Source organism: Rutidosis leptorrhynchoides, chromosome 11, assembly GCF_046630445.1.
Source record: "Rutidosis leptorrhynchoides isolate AG116_Rl617_1_P2 chromosome 11, CSIRO_AGI_Rlap_v1, whole genome shotgun sequence".
Classification (NCBI taxonomy): domain Eukaryota; kingdom Viridiplantae; phylum Streptophyta; class Magnoliopsida; order Asterales; family Asteraceae; genus Rutidosis; species Rutidosis leptorrhynchoides.
The window spans coordinates 127,469,621-127,487,972 of NC_092343.1; the positions used below are offsets into that span (position 1 = coordinate 127,469,621).

At 35.6% G+C, this 18,352-nt stretch overlaps 3 protein-coding genes across 3 annotated transcripts; all 3 read right to left on the reverse strand.

Annotated features, from left to right (window-relative positions):
* Window positions 1–2,304: 2,304 nt before the first annotated feature.
* On the reverse strand, window positions 2,305–3,479 carry LOC139874930 (FHA domain-containing protein At4g14490-like). Its single transcript, XM_071862320.1, has one exon. The coding sequence runs from the start codon at window positions 3,477–3,479 to the stop codon at window positions 2,319–2,321; it is 1,161 nt and encodes a 386-aa protein (XP_071718421.1). The 3' UTR covers window positions 2,305–2,318.
* A 4,001-nt stretch (window positions 3,480–7,480) lies between these two features.
* On the reverse strand, window positions 7,481–10,020 carry LOC139874931 (tubulin alpha-5 chain-like). Its single transcript, XM_071862321.1, has 3 exons — window positions 9,899–10,020; window positions 9,047–9,261; window positions 7,481–7,758 (listed from the first exon to the last, which is right to left on the reverse strand). Exons 1-3 carry the CDS (start codon window positions 10,009–10,011, stop codon window positions 7,481–7,483), a joined length of 606 nt encoding a protein of 201 aa, XP_071718422.1. The 5' UTR covers window positions 10,012–10,020.
* Window positions 10,021–16,361: 6,341 nt separating this feature from the next.
* Window positions 16,362–18,124, reverse strand: LOC139877638 (uncharacterized). The gene is made up of 4 exons (XM_071865066.1): window positions 17,875–18,124; window positions 17,320–17,378; window positions 16,972–17,153; window positions 16,362–16,524 (listed from the first exon to the last, which is right to left on the reverse strand). The coding sequence occupies exons 1-4, from the start codon at window positions 18,029–18,031 to the stop codon at window positions 16,452–16,454; spliced, it is 471 nt and encodes a 156-aa protein (XP_071721167.1). The 5' UTR covers window positions 18,032–18,124; the 3' UTR covers window positions 16,362–16,451.
* Between the last annotated feature and the right edge of the window lie 228 nt (window positions 18,125–18,352).

Below are 18,352 nucleotides of genomic sequence, written 5' to 3' on the forward strand. Positions count from 1 at the left end.
TGAGTTATTGTTCAGAAATCCCTTAGCTTGAATACTTTAATTACCTTTTGATAAGCGCGAACTAGATGGACGGATCTGTTAGGTTAGACAAGTCTCACCCTACTGAACTTGGGTGCACGTTCTTCGTACAATTTTACACTCGAACAAGTGTATGATGTATATGGAGTAAAGGATAAGCGTAGTTCTAAACTACTCGTGGTGTTAAGTTAGTATTCAAGTGGTCATAAGATGTATGTACTTTTACAACACTTGGGTTGTACGTTATAAAATCTCGTTGTCTAAAACAAATAATTATTTTTCTAAATACTATTTTTCATACACTGTTTTATGTTACTTAAACATGTAGATTCACTCAACATTATTGTTGACCCGTTTTGCATGTTTTATCTCAGGTATTTAATGTTTCCGCTGTAGAACTTTGTTGTTACATAGAAGTCAAGCCATGCACCAGAGTTAACATTGCGTTAATGGACTTTGATGGGGTGTTAAAGTTTTGGCCGTTTGATTAATAGAATTTTGATGTTTAAAAAAAACTCTGTGCGTTTATATGCGCGTAAGTTTATGATGGTAACAATCCTAGTCCGATATTTTCACAAGATGGCAAGCCTGGTCCCCCATATTTCACTAACAACACATTTTAGGCTCGTCTTCACCATGTTAAGAACATCTCCCGTTTACCTTTTGCCCATTATTTCTTTTCCTTGATTATTTATTTGTTACAGTCATGTAGGTTTAAATGTACATAATGACAAACATACATGCGGCAAGCATTGAAGTTGTATGCAAACAATAAACTACAAGATTTTGTGACATATTTATGTGTAATTTGTCCATTAATAAAATGATATAGATTGTAAAGATGACAAGTGTTAAGATGAAGCTTATTTAAGAGGTGTTCTAATTCTAATGCTGGGAGAATATACTTACTAACTGAGTTGAAATAATCAGTTTTGCAATCTTGATATATATAATGTTTGCTCCATGAGGAGACGATACTAAGATTTACTGTTGGCTATCTTCGACGCGATTGGGTAAATTATGGTGTGTGTGATTGCTTAAAGATGTTTGTTTGACGACTAACTAAAATAACCCGAAGATGCTAAACTGCAAACTAGACTCAAACAAACCTAGATAGGAGTAGAGATCAAAGACGGATCACTGAAGCAACTACGTTAGTTGTGAAATTGATATTTCAGTGTATGAAACACCTAAAAGATGAACTGATATTAGTTGTAAAAAGAATGCTTAGTGCATTTGGGTTTAAATGACCAGCTTATTATTTGGGATCAAGGTTGTACATGTGCTTTTACAGTGAATCTTATGCTTTATTATTTGGGATCAAGGTTGTAAAAGTCCCCAACTATATCGATTGGTATCTTTATAATTTTATAAAGTTTTCGTCTCAATTCAGGGGATATTGATGTATTCTGACCCCACTAGGTCCAATTTGGTCAAAGTTACATTCAATACCAGTCAATGCCGGTCAACGGGTCTGTCTCCGTCAAAGTTTAGGATCAAACTCGGTCAAACTCGAGCATTAAAAATCAAAATTGGTCAACGTCCAACTAGTCCCCGAATTGACTAATTAGTCCCTACAGTAGTCTCCGAGCAGTGGCGGATCCAGGAAAATTTTTCACCAGGGGCGAAATTTTTTTTAAAACGTAGAGATTTTTTTTGGCAAAATATGGAGGTTTTGGGGCAAAATATAGAGTTTTTTTAAGCAAAATTTAGAGATTTTGGCAAAATACGAAGGTTTTGGGGCAAAATATGGAGATTTTGGGACAAAATATGAAGGGTTTGGGGCAAAAAAAAATTCCACCGGGGGCAAAATCGAAAAACCGAAAAAATTTACACTAAAAATTGCAAATCCACCGGGGGCGGCCGACCCACCCTAACCCTTCATAGGTCCGCCCCTGTCTCAGAGTATTGTTTGGGATTGAAGCTTCATTACTGAATGTTGGTGTAAACAAGAAAAACAAGCATATGTGAAAAGTTGTAAATTGACCTTTTTAAGGATTGTCAACCCTAACAGAAGTTTATGGATAAGCTCATCAAATACCTTACTGTGTAGTTTGTTCTCCCATTACTGATCAGCTTTTTAAAGGTGTTATGGGTCAACGGGTCATATCTGCACAGCTAACGTAAGGTTGTCTGAAGCATGGATTACATAAACTATGAAAGAGTTATCAAATGTAATGCTTACCAATAACAAGTAAATGAACATCCACATAGAAGTCATATAGTAGTAACTTAAAGTTCAAGTGCATAAATATATAAAAACACACCATAGCACAATTATAACTTGGTTTTTAGCTAGTCTAGCGTTTACCATTTCCCTTCATTTGGCGTCTAAACTCATTAACTCTCCGGGCCTTTTCTTCCAAATCTGCAATGATTTTCTCCGACTCTTCATGTATCTCTTTGACCATTTGCTCTTCCAAGTAATCAAAAAAGTCTCCTAACGTCATTTTCTCTAAAACCCACACCCGACAATTATCACGCAAAGTTTCCTTCCCCGCATCGTTATCTTGCTTATCTTCCACCTCGTTAACTACTCCTTTTCCCTTATCAACATCTAACGAACCGTTAACTGAACTTCCACCATCCACATTATCAAATGAATCAATAATTTGTTCATCAAAAGCAGCCTCATTTACTTCACCAACAGTACCATCATCTTCAGCATCCATACTTTCTACATTCTCAACAATCAGATTATTTTTCGCGCTTCTAGTCCCTCTACCACCCGCTGGAACAACAATATCCATCGCTTTTTCCCCGTCTAAACCAGGATCCTCAAGAGGTTTCGCAGGCAACTTCTTCGGCCTCCCCCTTTTTTTCGGTTCATTCACCACAACACCCTTTCCTTCTTCTACATCCGAATTTCCCCTAATCTCATTCAACGCAGGTACAGAACACCCTTTCAATACCTGCTTTGAACTTCTAAGATTCCTCTTACAGTTCACACTTTCAACCTCAACTTTCACGTCGACATCTTTCTTACCTCTAGGACGCAAACACCGCTTCGGTACCACCGCATTTTCCCCCAAATCACCATCAAACCCTAACCCTAACTGACTCATATCACTCTTAACACCGACTCCAGCTCCAGATTTCACTTGCCGCCTAGGGTTTTGTTCTAATTGGCTACCGGATTGGACTCCAAATTTCACAATCATTGAAGTTACCTCGCCGATTTTAATACAATCACCGTCATTAAGACTAGAAGGAACTAAAGGCTTAAGGTTTTGATCGTTCAAAATAGTACCGTTGGATGAATCGAGATCGATTACGGTCCATTTCATTAACTGATTATCAAATTGAATGCAAATGTGTTTAGATGATATACCTGCATCTTCTTTGATTGCGATTGTATTGCCACGGACTACACGGCCGATTTTAATGACGGAACGTGGTGTGTATTCTAGGGTTTCTCCTTTTCTTGGTCCTTTTTCTATTATCAGCTTCAATTCCTCCATTGTTTGAATGATAAATACACAAAGTGTGTGTATTGTTAGTATGTGATATAGCTGTGTGATACAGAAGACTGATATATAGAGCGGCAATTAAAAATTTTTGAAACTTTAAAATACGGAGTACCAAGATTTGGTGGTTCAAATTGTGGCCACATTTATTTCTAAAACTGCCTGTAACATCACAGGCAAAAGTGTACTTTTGGCTCAAAAAGTGTACAGTGACTCTGACTGAAACATGTCAAATTTTGACCCTCTATAATCTAAAATGTCAAGTGTATGGTTTCAAATATTTGTAGGGTCCACTAATTTATTTATTGTATTCATTTTATTTATTTTGTTCATTTTATCATATTATTTTAAAACATAAAATTATTAAAACTAATTTACTTTATTCCAAAAAAAAAAAGTACAACGTTTAAAAAAAACACACACACACCGAAATTAAAAAAAAAAAAAAAACCGAAAACTAATCTTCATCGGATTGTTCTTCATCGGTGTCTAGATTTTGTGGTTTCGGTGGGTTGTCGAGCAAAGGCTTAAAATTATCAAGGTACATTCGCTTAAGCCTAGTGAGGAAGTCTAGTTGTTCCAGGTCGGTGATATCTTCGGTTTTCACCGATAAAACACTTGCACCCGTTAAAGCGGTGCGGAGGAGCTCCTGTTGATCTAAAAGTTTAATACTTTTAGTTTGTGCCTTTTTATGCTTCGAAATTGCGTTCAAAGCATCCTCCGCTTTTGACGAACGAGACGAACGAGACGATTGACTAGAATCGGAGTCATGTGATTTTTTGGCCTTCTTTTTTGCCTTGTCACGTCCCATTGGCCTACGAACAAAATCATCATCAAAAAGATCGTTTTGAGACAACGAAGGTTCAAAACTCTCCTCATCCGCACTAAGATCAACTCGACCACCCGTGCCCGGAACAAGCCACTTTGATTTATCTTTCAACACATACCAAGCGGCTAGGTTGTTAAACTTTTTCCCTTTTGTATTTAACACGTAGATTTGGTGGGCTCGTGTCAACACATCGACATCATTTGATCCACTTTTCCAATTGCGTTCCGCCTCATTGAACGCCGCGGCAAACTCACTACAAGCCTTGTTGATGTTTCACCATTTTGATGACAATTGGTCGTCACCTCGTAGCCACCCATTGTTGTTGTTGTTGAACTTGTTGTGAATCGTACCCCACAAAGAACCATACTTTTGATTATTTCCCTTTCGATTATCCTCGGACGAATCAACCCAACATTGAGCTAACCACGCTTCTTTCTCAGGTGACCACGCCGTGACCTTCTTGGTTGCCGGTGGGTAACGAACTTGATCCTCGCCTACAAATATAAACAAACAATTAACAAAATACAACAAATACATATAAATATACTTGAAAAACAGAAAATAAAATATATATACAACAAAAAAAAACCGAAAACAAACATAAAAAAACGAAAAAAAATAACATAAAAAAAAATTTGGGCCAAAAATAGAAATATATAGCAGGAAGAAAAAAAACAGTAAAAAAACGAAAAAAAACAGAAAAAAGATACCGAAAAAATATTATTTGAAAAAAAATAATACCTAACTCGACGTTCTTTTTTTTGTGCTTTCGTTTGGCACGATCTTGTGTTTTCGGAACCGTTTCGGTAGGAGTTTCCGGCACCGTTTCTTGGTAAATCGGAGTCATCGGGGTTTGAAAGTTGCGAAATTGTTGGGCTTCTTCAATACGCCTTTGTTGTTCCAAAAATAATTGATGATGTTGTTCGGGTGTCAATACTCGGAATTGAGGCGCGATCAACGGAACTTGTTGATAGTTGTTCGGGTTTGAAGAACCTCCTCCCATGTAAGTTCCGTACCAATCGGGTGGAGTGTTTGATCTTTGATTTGGATTGGACATAGTGTTTTGAAGAAGATTGTAAAAAAAAATTTGAAAAAGTTGTAGAGAAGAAGGAGAAGGAGGTAGAAGATGAAGGAAGATGGAAAGAATAAATAAATAAGTAATTAAATTCGGATTTAATAAAAAAAAAATATCTCAAACGGATATATATCTGTTGTATTCTCAGCCAACCACACAACTCCACCTGTCCCTGACCTGCAATTGACCCGACGTCAAATAGTAGACTGACGCCCCCACGCGTCAGATTCTAACGCCGCGTTGGAGGTGTCAGGGGCGTCAGATGGTGCCACCTCGTCTGACGCGATCGATTCTGACGCTGCGTTGGAACAAGTCTTAATGCATGGAATAATGATTTTGAATTTTGTGATCCATTTACAATTTTACAAATTTTACATTTTTTTTTTTACAAATTAAAATAAAATACTAACGCAAGTCAAGTTTAAATATTAAGAAAAGAAAAAAATTGAAGAGGGGAAGATAACGTGATGATGAATGTTAATTTCTCTCTTCTCATATTAATAGTAGTACATTTTTCTTTTTTGATTCGTCTCAAACTAATAATTCATTTTCTAAATAGATAAGAATAGTAGATTAAAATATTTGTATAGTCTTAGTTTATTTAAGTAAAATAAAAATGTAAGTAAAAAGTTAGAAATAAAACTTTAAAATAAATAAAAAAGTAAATGTGACTATCATTTTTTTTAATGTGTATTTTTGTCTAGTGACTATTAAATTGACACGGAACTCGAAAGGAGTATCATTTATCATATGCGTGATAAATTTATTAACATTCATCAAATGTGTGATGAATATTATTACGCGAGTGATGGATGATATTACACTTTTCTTCTCTTCCTTTTTTACTTCCCCACCATCACTCGACTATATGGTATAATAAATTTAAAAGTTGAAGACTAGTTAACACTTAATCGGTGACATGTTAAGTTTCATAGGCGGAGCCATAACGTTTAATCGATGGTATCAATAAGTAACAATCGATTTTTTGTTAGATCTTGAAAGTACTAATTTTCTTCGATGCAACAAATTATTAAAATGGACTAGTAAAACTTATACAAATGTAAATTAAGTTCTATCAACATAAACCTCCTTGTGGTCAATGATATGTTTTTGATATTAAGTGAATATAAATGCTAAAGTCATTTAGTTAAATGACCCGTGAAACTACGGATTCTGACTAAAAAACTTGTCGTTGTTTTACAAACATATTTTTTTTTTAGAACAACGAATTTGGGATCACCCGAGGGGGACTTAACCACCCGTTGCTATCATCTCAAGGAGACTATGCCGATGCAGTGATAATAACCCGCCCCCTATCGTTTCCCGGGAGGAAACCTTGAACCGATCCAAGGGCACGACCAAGTAAAACCCCCCTCCCCTTTACCCCCCCCCCCCTAAACACAATGTGAGAAATGTGCCATGGGTGGATCCTTATATGGCAAGGGTAGAATTGCATTAATTGTTGCCCTGGAGTGGAGTCGAACTCCTGACCTCAAGTGTGTTAGAGGCAAGCCACTACCACTCAGGAACTTGATCAGAATAAATGAGTTCCTTGTATTCTCTCACCATATTCTTCCAACTTTCATCACAAATACTATTTTTCTTATCATAAAAGTCTACATTACAACCTTTTATTGAGACATGTATTTTGGATTAATATATAACATAATTAATTCGTAAAGAGAACCCATATTTGAATAATATTAATATAATAATATTTTTCTCGTCCCATATTAATAATCCACAGACAAAAAACACACATTTTAAAAAAATGTTACTGTCACATGTACAAATATAAATATAAAAAGCCAATCAGAGGTGCAATTTGATGCATCCACCGTCCCTTTATTCGAATGGAGTTTACATACTTAAACAAAATTACCAACATCTCAAACCCCTTTAAATTTCACGAATCTAAAACATTGTCCACTCGATAATAGTTTCCTTGCTAGTTATGTAACACCCCGTCCTACATCACTTGCATATTTAAAGTATTGGTCCCTTATAAGCTTAAAGTTGTGGTTAATTAGTATCTCTCACCACGGTTTTTAGTTGAAACCTGGAGATACCCGGTTAGTTCACTACTTACGCTTATGAGGGACGATTGTCTCTCGGGTTGCGACGAGCACTCGGCTCGTGCGTCTCTTGGGCCGATTCGAGGGTCGTTTCATCTGGTATTAGAGCTATAGGCCTCTCGAGGTGTGACGGACACTCGGTTCTTGCATCTCCTAGGATATCCTCACGGGGTGTGATGTGCAAAATGCTCTTGCATCTCATGGGGTATGGATCCTGGGTATCAATTATGTTACTGTCTAAAGAGGACGTCAGGAGTTTAAGCGGGGTAGTTTGTAACACCTCGTCCAACATCGCTTACATATTGAAAGTATTGGTCCCTTATAAGCTTAAAGTTGTGGTTAATTAGTATCTCCCACCATGATTTCTAGTTGAAACCTGGAGATAGCCGATTAGTTCACTGCTTACGCTTATGAGGGGCGATTGTCTCTCAGGTTACGATGGGTACTCGACTCGTGCATATCTTGGGGCCGTTTTGAGAGTCGTTTCAAGTTACACGCCCCTACATGACACTATTGCTAGAATAATCTCCAAGGATCGACTCGTTCCCAACTTTTTTCTCGAAAGATAAAAAAACATAAACAAGGTGACTTGATTACCGGCCACTCAATTCGATATTTGAAGGCATATCTCTCGACCTTGAAAGAACCCTCGCTCACTCTCGCGAACATATTACCCAAAAAGCCTCACATCGCATTACTATTAGAGGTAATCGGAGATTGAACAAAATGGGGAATAAGAATTATGAAAATAGAGTCATCAAAGCCTTTCTAACCGACCCATATTCCTTCTTGTTCATCAATAAATTCATCAATAAGAAATCAAGACTCCTAAGTAATTGATAGGAGAAATCACCACTAAAAGTGCTCCAATCGGTACCGCCTTAAGCACTGTCGTGATCACCATTGCCTTGCAGGGCGCCTATGGCACCAAGCCGCCCTGCCGGCCGCCCAGCCTACTCGCCCTGGTTTCTTTCTTTCTCACGCACAATGGAAATGTAGGGTGGATGTCATGCAATGTATTTAATTAAAAACTTGTACATTTACCTTTTATACTTGTACATCGATATAACGTGGGTCCAATTTTTATGAGGAGTATGTCATTGTTGAGATTGTTTAGTCCTGAGTTAATTCTGATGAGGAAGTGCTGATGTAACTGCTAGTTCTAGTGAGGAAACCTGTCATTGTTGGAATCACTTTAATTAAAAATAAAGACTTTTTTGTGCCGTTGGTCCCTCGATTATACTCCAAAAAGTGGACAGCATCCCTTTTGTTTTTTTCTGCTTACAACATCCCTCTATTTCTAAAATTTGTGTTTCAGTGTCCCTCCGTCAACCATCCGTTAAAAATGTCCATTAACTATTGGCATGTGCATTGCATGTGAGGGTAATATCGTCATTTTCCCTTCATCTTCAACCTAGAATCTGTGGAAAACAAAACTTAAACCCATTTCATGAATTAACTCATAAAAATCAAACCCATTTCATAATTCCATTCAAAATTAAAATCAAATATGAAGGTGTAATTCAGCAAACTTCCAATTCTTCGAAGCGTATATATGTGGTGAAGAATTATAGCTAAATACCTGTATAATGACCCCTTGCAAAGTTATTAGCAGCGTCTTCTTTACCAGAAATAAGCTGCTCAGGGTGGAAGAGTTGGCGGTAGGTCCCGGTTCGTACTTCATCAATGACAGTTGGCTCAAGATCAACGAATATTGCTCTTGGCACATGCTTTCCTGCACCAGTTTCACTGAAGAACGTATTGAATGCATCATCTGCAACACCAGGTGTTGTATCACTGCAAAAGGGGAACAAACACTTTATTAGCCATAAATGACATCAGCAAAGTGTGTACCATCACCAAAATTGTAAGTTTAACTGAATATCATCCCTAAATTGTGTTCTTATAAGTTTATTTCAGCACTAACTTCTAATTAAATTTTAGAAGTTATGAAACTAAGAAAGTCAACAAAAATTTCAATCACAGATCCTTAACTGAACTCAAAGGAAATTAAATTTCGAAATCATGATTGAATTATCAATTAATTATCAGATATCACATTAAAAGTTTCAGATCCATAATTTAAATCACTTCAAAAGCTTTAATCAAAATCTTCTCCATTTCAGGTAGCAAAAACCTAAAATTATGCCGTAACCAACACATTGCAATAAAATTCAGATCTATCAAGCCAAACAAAAAATCAATCCTAAACGTAAAAAAAATTATATCCTCACATACATATATAACATTATCAGAATCAGATGTGATCTCACATAAACATCAATTAAAAGCAGCAATTGCGTTAAAGTAAAACTACATAAACTCAAAATTCACACAAAATCTAAATAAATTGTAATCACAAAACATATAAATACATACATAATTAAAATTACTGAAAATTTATATAAAAACAAAAAAGGAAGAAGAATCAAACCTAGGCATCATGCCATCGGGCTGAATGCCGTGTTCGAGGCAATAGAGTTCCCAACATGAATTACCGACTTGAATTCCGGCTTGACCTATATGTATACTAATGATTTCTCTCATTTTTCTATGTGTGTGTTCTTCAGTGTGAAATTAGTATGTGTATTTCTCTCCGATCGAAGAATTGTTCACGAAGATATTATGATGGAGGTAAATGGAGAATATAATAGTGACTGAGTGCTAATGGAGGTAAAAAAAATTTAGATTGTTTTGGGGGTTTTGATGAAAGAGATATGGATGACTACCAGATCTGAAAATGTTAACAGCGGGAGCTAGCTGGTGTTAGCACACATTCAATTATTTGGCAATAATATGACTTTTGCATTTAATAATATACGCTTCGAAGAATTGGAAGTTTGCTGAATTACACCTTCATATTTGATTTTAATTTTGAATGGAATTATGAAATGGGTTTGATTTTTATGAGTTAATTCATGAAATGGGTTTAAGTTTTGTTTGCCATAGATTCTAGGTTGAAGATGATGGGAAAATGACGATATTACCCTCACATGCAATGCACATGCCACTACTTAACGGACATTTTTAACGGATGGTTGACGGAGGGACACTGAAACATAAATTTTAGAAATAGAGGAAAAAAAAACAAAAGGGATGCTGTCCACTTTTTGGAGTATAATCGAGGGACCAACGGCACAAAAAGTCAAAAATAAATATATCATCACACATCACACATCACACATGATTATCAGAGCATCCTCAGTGCTATCTTCTTTTTCTTTTTTCTTTTTTTTTTTGGCGAAAAAACGAAAACTCATATAGAAATGAAAACGTTTTCCAAAATAAAACGTCTTCAACCAAAGATACAATAATGAAACCAATGAGGCTCGTACCTAAAAAACGGTACAAACTAACTAACTATCAATAACCGAGCCTCACCTAACGGAAACCAATCGGAACCGAACAAAATATACAAAACAATCACTGCCTCTAAACGACGAAACAACTGCCTATATAAACAATAAAAAGACACGCAACATAACAAGAAGCACAAAACAAATGCCAAACCTCAGTGCTATCTTATAATCGTAAGTATATTAAGTAATAATTCTATAACTGATAACTGATGTACATACTTTTTGTTTGTGTATCCTTCTGCTTAATATATATGGTTATTTGACATTGTGTTAAACATAGTTATATGACATTTTGCATAAAAAAGTACAATAAAACATACCATACTTTCTTCATATTTCCACAAGCCAAAATGACATTTTTATTACTACATTAGAAAACAATAACACTGGAAAGCCAAACTTGGATCAGATTATTAATTAATAGCTTGAAGCCTATCAATATCCGTGCTTTAATTATCAATGACGCTTAATTAATGGATTTAGTAGTAAGCCTTTCGTCCAAGCACCTTTTTCTCACTAATAATGCTTGCCGGAGCAGGTGCTGGTGTGAAAAAAGGTAGCCATGATGACATGGGGGCTGGGGAAGGTGCAAGTTGCCATGGTGGAAATGTTGCCGGAACAGGTTCCGGTGTAAAATGCCACGGTGGCATGATCACCGGAGTAGGTGCAGGTTCCGGTGTAAGTTGCCATGGTGGCATGGTGAATGGAGTAGGTGCTGGTTCTGGTGTAAGTTGCCATGGTGGCATCGTCACCGGAGAATTAGGTGCAGGTGCTGCTCCTAGAACCAGTATAATTGGCCATTTTGGTTGGGTGGCCGGAACAGGTGCTACATGAAGAAACGGTGGCATGTTTGCTGCATAGCAACAATGGAAATCACTAAGTGAACTTAAAACTAAAAGCATAAACGCGAATAAAACCACCCCCATTTGGTTATTACCACCACCCATTGTTGTATTTCTTGACTCTTTCTTGCTCCTAAACGTTACCTTCTACATTCATAAGCATACGAGTATGGACATCTATATATACACATTTACGTATATGGGTACATATTAGAGGTTAGGATTAAGCATCATTGAGTAAACTCATAGACTCATAGTGAAAGCTTAAGTTACAAGATTGTCAAATACAATGTTCATTGTTTTTTTCAAAATTCTGTAGTACCTTCTAAGTAACAAAAAGGAATAAACTTAAATATTGAACAATGATTAGATGACACTTATGACTTATTAGAAGTGATTCATATATATATATATTACAATTTGAAGTTGATTATAACAATGTTACCACAAAAGACAAGGTAAAAACGATAATTGAATAGAAGTGGGATCAACATATATGTACATATGTTAAAAGACAATAATTTATACTATAAGTTACAGTATATTTTAGTAATTTTAGTACTTAAGCTAACCATTTTAACATGTCGTTTTTCAACTAAAACGATTTCAACATATTCCACGTATCAACTAGGTCACATTGAAATTATATGTTCTCTAAAAAACAATTATAGTGATGACAGTCATGTTCGTAATCTTTTAAGGTTGTATACAAGAAAAGTTCAAAGTGTTAAAATTTTCTAATCAATAGATAAAACTAGAATATGGGCCATTGGGCTTAGGCCCAAAATATCATTCCAATTGCCTACAATTGTTGACCACTGAAACGACATTGGAAAAAAAAAAACGTCAAAAGGAGGCTTTGCCTGTTATTAGTAATAGAATAATACTAAAAAACTTATTTTTTGCAAAAAAAATGAAAAACGTAGATCTTTCATAACAAATGAAAGAACCAACCGAAAGCACATACAACACCATAAACCGGCGAGCCTCGAAAATAGAATACAAGCAATCGTAACCAAGCTATCTAGACCCTAGCCACGCCTTGAACCCAAAAACTAAATAAACAATGCAACTAAAGTAAACTAAAGAAACTAAATCAACAACAAAACAAACATCTGACAAAAGCGAGACAAACACAATAAACACACAAAACCCAACCAAGCTAAAGCCAGACCAAGTTACTCTGCTGAACGGGACACCTTACGACCCTTCGATCTCGTCCATTGAAGTTTGCCCTCCACACGCTCTACGCACACTGTCTTGCTCGTTCTTGAGAAATGGAGAAAACATTCGAGGCCTCATGCGGATACAAAGAAGTGCCAACTCTATTCGAAGCACCGATAAGACCTTCGCTAAAAAGATTTTGCACCGCCTCCCTAAAGCATAGTTCAACACTAGATGCTGTATAACTAAAAAAAGACTTACAATGAGCTCGAGGTAACTATTATCCAGTAACTAACCACTTATCCTGTTTTTAGAAGTCTGAATCAATTAATCAATCGGTCAAAAACGGTCAACCCTCGGTTAACGAGAATTAACCGTCCAACCTCAGATTAACCGGTCACCATATATTGGGAATTAATCATATTTCCACTACCGTTTATGTGCATGCTGCGGTGATTCATGAATCGTCTCCCGTTCAACGACAATATTTCTTGAAAGTGTTGTATCTTTTGTTCCATTAGATTTTTTTCGCTTGACTTAAATATAGAGGTAAATATGTTTTTAACTGGAACACATGACTTACTAATCTCTTCTAGTGCCTTACTAGAGAGCTTTGTTTTTATAATAATACCTTATCGTTTAAAAAAACTTAGGAATTAATCAGGATTGATGGGTCAAAGTAGGAATTAATATGTCAAAGTCAAACTTAGTAAAACTTAGTTAACATCTGATTAATTCCCGATTTGCAAATTACTCGCTTCAAGGTCTCAATTGATTACTTCCCGATTAGCGTTTCATAAAGGAGGTTTTAAGCTAGATGCTAATATTAAGATGGCACAGAGTCAATACAGAATACTCTGATTAAATAGCGTACCGTAAGTAAAACTTCATTCGTTTACCTATTATTATATTCTTCGGAAACTCAACTCGTGGCAGCTTAACTAAACATAATTCTCCTATTACTTATAGAGTTTCATTAAACTTGTTTCTATTAGCTATAAACTTGAAAGACATTTTCAAGCTATTTCAACTACCGACTAAAACTCGAACTTAAGTTGCATCATAACCAAAGAGGCATTGTAAACCTTGTCAAATCCAATCGAGTCAAACTAGAGATTAGCATGCCATCGTATAATCAAACTTGAGCTCGTCTTGGCTCAGTTGCCCTAATATATATGTACGAATTCAACGAATTATGATATGCATGTAATCTTAATCATAGAGGACTAATTCAGTTCAAACCCAGAACCAAACATGTTCTCCTGGCACAGTCGAGAACATGACATATTAGGTTTACAATTCAGACTTCAAAAACAAACCAAAACCCGTATAAAGATTCCAATATTCGGGTTATGGATATCCTTTTAAACCAAAACCAAACACACTACAGAACTGGTATTGATCAGTTTCATATTGAGTTCATAGGTTGTCTTCTATTTTAACCTTTATGTTTGTTTACAATATAGATCAAACACATTATGGCAATACACAGTGTTAAACATAAAGCCTAAAATAGAATGTTTAACTTCTTAAACGAAATCAAACTGATGATATAATTCATTATTATTTATTTTGTTATCATTATTATAGTTTTAACACTTGTATTAAACACGATTACAGATCTTGCTACGACCAGCTTTAACCAATTACTCATAACCATCTTGTCATGAAGATCAAGGTTTAGTATTTTGATCTTGAGCCACATAAGGCGCAGGTGCATCGGCGTTCACAACAACATCATCCTCATCAACTGAAGGAGGAATCGGGACGTCACAACAGGGGTAACCCGGGTAGCAGCAAACCTCATCAGGACGATCAGTAAACGGAAATGGTTTTGCTGCCATAGTTGTAGTTCCAACCAACACAAGTATCATCATGCACATCATCATAATCGTTCTCATTATACCCATAATTGGTTCTTGTTGATTCTTAGTACTGCTCTATCGGGTTTTAATGCTATTATTTATACAAGAAACTATGTGAGCAAAAGGCATCATTTTTCAAACGTCAAGACAACAAAGATGTGAACTAATCTCTCCTAAGTCTTATCTACAGATTTGTTCTTTTCTACACCAACTTGGTTTTAGATACCTGCCGGATACTTAGGCTGTCTCTACAGCATAATAATTATACCGTTGTAGAGCATTTCACATACACAAGAGCGAATGAAATGACAAACAGTTGAACTATGTGTAGTCAGGGCTTATCTATAAATAGAACCCTAATCATGTAAACATGTTAACTTTGTGCAGTCAGGACATATATGTTAAGAGATACAAAGACATAGACAAATATAAAAAGCCAAAACAATTGGCATTGCAGCTCATTAGATTTACAGTGTAACACAATATTTATATTAGATGAGATACACGCATATATCAATTATTAATAAGCTGTTTAGATCAATAAAAAAAAGTTCCCATCCACACATCATCACAATTGTTTTCATGATGCTCATGATTGGTTATTTTCATTTCTCGGTATGATGCCATGGGTGGGGGCCAAGTGTGGTTATTTAAGCAAGAAAACGAGTGAAAAGAGAATTCTTTTAAACAACATGAAAATCAAGATGTAAACTTTTGCAAAAACGTGTAGATTTTGCAGGGACACGCTAGCCCTAGCCCTGTGTGGCGTTGCAACCTATGACACCAACTGATAGGCGCATACCTAGCTAGACTCTGGTTCTGAACCCTAAAGAGTGTCAGGCACGGCCGCAGTAGAAATCGAACCTGCGCATTGTATTTTGCAAGCATAGCTTCCACTTAGTAGGGCCCATGGTATAGGTAGAGTAAATACAGAACCTTTTTGCCCATAACTTCCAATCTTCTTTACATAAGTGGGGTGTCAAATATAAAAATATGATTACAGATGTTATATTATTTAAGCTACAATACTCATAAACTGCTACAATTTAGGCGAAATTCTACCAGTTCACTTACAAAATATTTGTTTTTTTCCCTTTATTTATCCATTATACTTTAACAAGAATCGACTTACTCATACGTAAATGAGTTGCACTAGCCACACTTCTGATGCGACCCATAATGCAAACCTGATCTAGTAGGCAATTGATAATGGCTACGCCAGCATAGATACCTTTAATCACATAACGTATGTGATCTGTGTTGTCAGGGCCTGTGACTAAAGTTTTAACCCATATGAGACACAAGTAATTCAGATTACGAACACCCTAAGTCGTAGTCCAGGGACTTGAACTTCCATCTATCTATAATCACCATCACAAGAGAACACAAAGATGCACACCGATATAATCTTAAATACGCCCGTAACTTTTTGGTAAGGCGCTAAACTCATACGGAGTAATTAACTGGAACTCTGGAAGTTTGAGCAGCCAGCAAAAGTTTTTTTTACTTTTTTTTTAGATTACTGTTGTACTTTTGTTATAGCATTAATGACCAAAGACCTTGACTTAATTATAAAGCTTGAATGTACAATGGATGCAGGAAGTGTAATATCATGGCTGACTCTTTAAAACACGAATATTCAGAAGAAACTCAGAAGAAACGTTATACAAGTTGCACAAAGAAGCTAGACAGTTTGTTCAGAAAGCGGTATTGCACGAACGGGTCAAGATAATGCAACAATTGGTCAAACTGACTGATTAAACTGCTGATGTCGGCTTCAGCTTTTCCTTCAAGAACTCAAGTATGTGTTCACGCTTCCAGTTGTCAATTCTACATCAAATAACATAAGCATAAGTTCTTAAAAATTTGTACCAATACACACAATGCAGCAATTAACCATCCAGAAGACATAACAATAGAACATAATCTAGCATTAGAGGTGAAAATTCTTGACCATTTGGGTTATGTGTGATCATTAATAGGTCAAATAGAATATAGCGGATACACGAACACAACAAACGGTTTAAAATTCATCTTAAGTATTTTTAAAATCAAATATAGTTAATCCTACTAAATAGTTTGCATTACCAAACAGAGAGACGTAGAAGGTCATCTCTACTGCCCAAGGACAATATATATTAAAAATGTATTGAAAAACATGCATATTTCTAACCAAATTAACCCCCTGAAAAGCTACTAGAATTAAAAATATGTTGACGAAATGTGAAACGTGCTTTGATTGATGATAAACATAACAATACAGATATACAGACACACCTTATGATTTCCTTTTCTTGTCCAGCATCATCCAACATGATCAACTTTGGTGGCGCGTTAAACGAATATTGAACTTTCACAGAAGGAAACTTTTCCTTTTCATCTTCGATGAAACTGACAACTTCGGGATAGAATACAAGCTTCCTCATACACACCTCCAAAACAGCACCAGAGTAGATAATCTGTAATCCACAAAAGTCAAATAAATACATCATTAAGTGACAAATATACCTACAAAAGAACAATTACAATCACATCACTAACTACAAGAGTATCTGCCTAGCTCAATTTTTTTAGCTCGAAACAAATCGTGAAATCAACTATCATATGTATAGCATCAAGACATACTTTGCTCGTTGAGTCATCAGAATCCTCAGCACAACACTTTCTGCAATCAGACACCAGCTCTGCACACAACCGAAAAGTTGTTGAAAAAATTGATGAATAGTTCATATTCATTAGGTACTCAGCATAACGTTCAAGTAGTTTTTAGAATGCATATGCAAATAAAAACAGTTAAAAGCAGCTATTTACGATTTTATGTCTCTACAAACGAAAATAGAGAGTAAATCAAGTGATAGATTTGATACTCGTGCTATAAATCAAATGATTGACTTAGGTTTAATATTGTTTACATTGATGGATACAAGACCTAATAATACAAGATCAGGAGAAACAATAAAAATAAAAATCTACACGAATGTACAGAATATATAAAAGGTTCAATACAATTTTTATACAATATTGGGCAATCATAACCAGTACACTATTAATTCAATTGAACCAAAAAAAAAAAAAAAAATCAACAAACACCATAAAATTTCAACAATTTACATGAAATATCACAAAATTCACACCAAAATAATTACAAATACAGATAAATAAAAAGGATATATATCGAACCTTGATCCTTGACATATTCAGAGAGAGCGTTACAATCGGAGCACAATGCGAGACCTGTAAACCCTAAATCCTCACACTGTTTTGTGCTCAGCTGTTGCTCTGCTTTTGAGCATAGAAATAAAAATGATAGTAAGATTGCAGAAATTAGCTTCAACATTTTTAATGATCGATCGATGGATTCTACGAACTTCAATCAATTTATCGATTCACGAATAATTTTGACTTATGATAAGACGAAGCAAAAAGAAAAAGCTTCAGTTCATGTTTAAAAAACTGATCCGGATCCATCACCCGGTTCAAACTTCGGACTCGGGTTACATAAGATTAGCTTTTTAGGGATTTATTATTTATTTATTTTTGCAAAAAAAAAAAAAAAAAAAGAAAAGAAACCTCATATAGAAAACGAACACGTTTTCCAAACGAAAATGCATTCAACCAAGGATACAAAGTAAGAGGGAGAAAGACACGTACCTAAAAA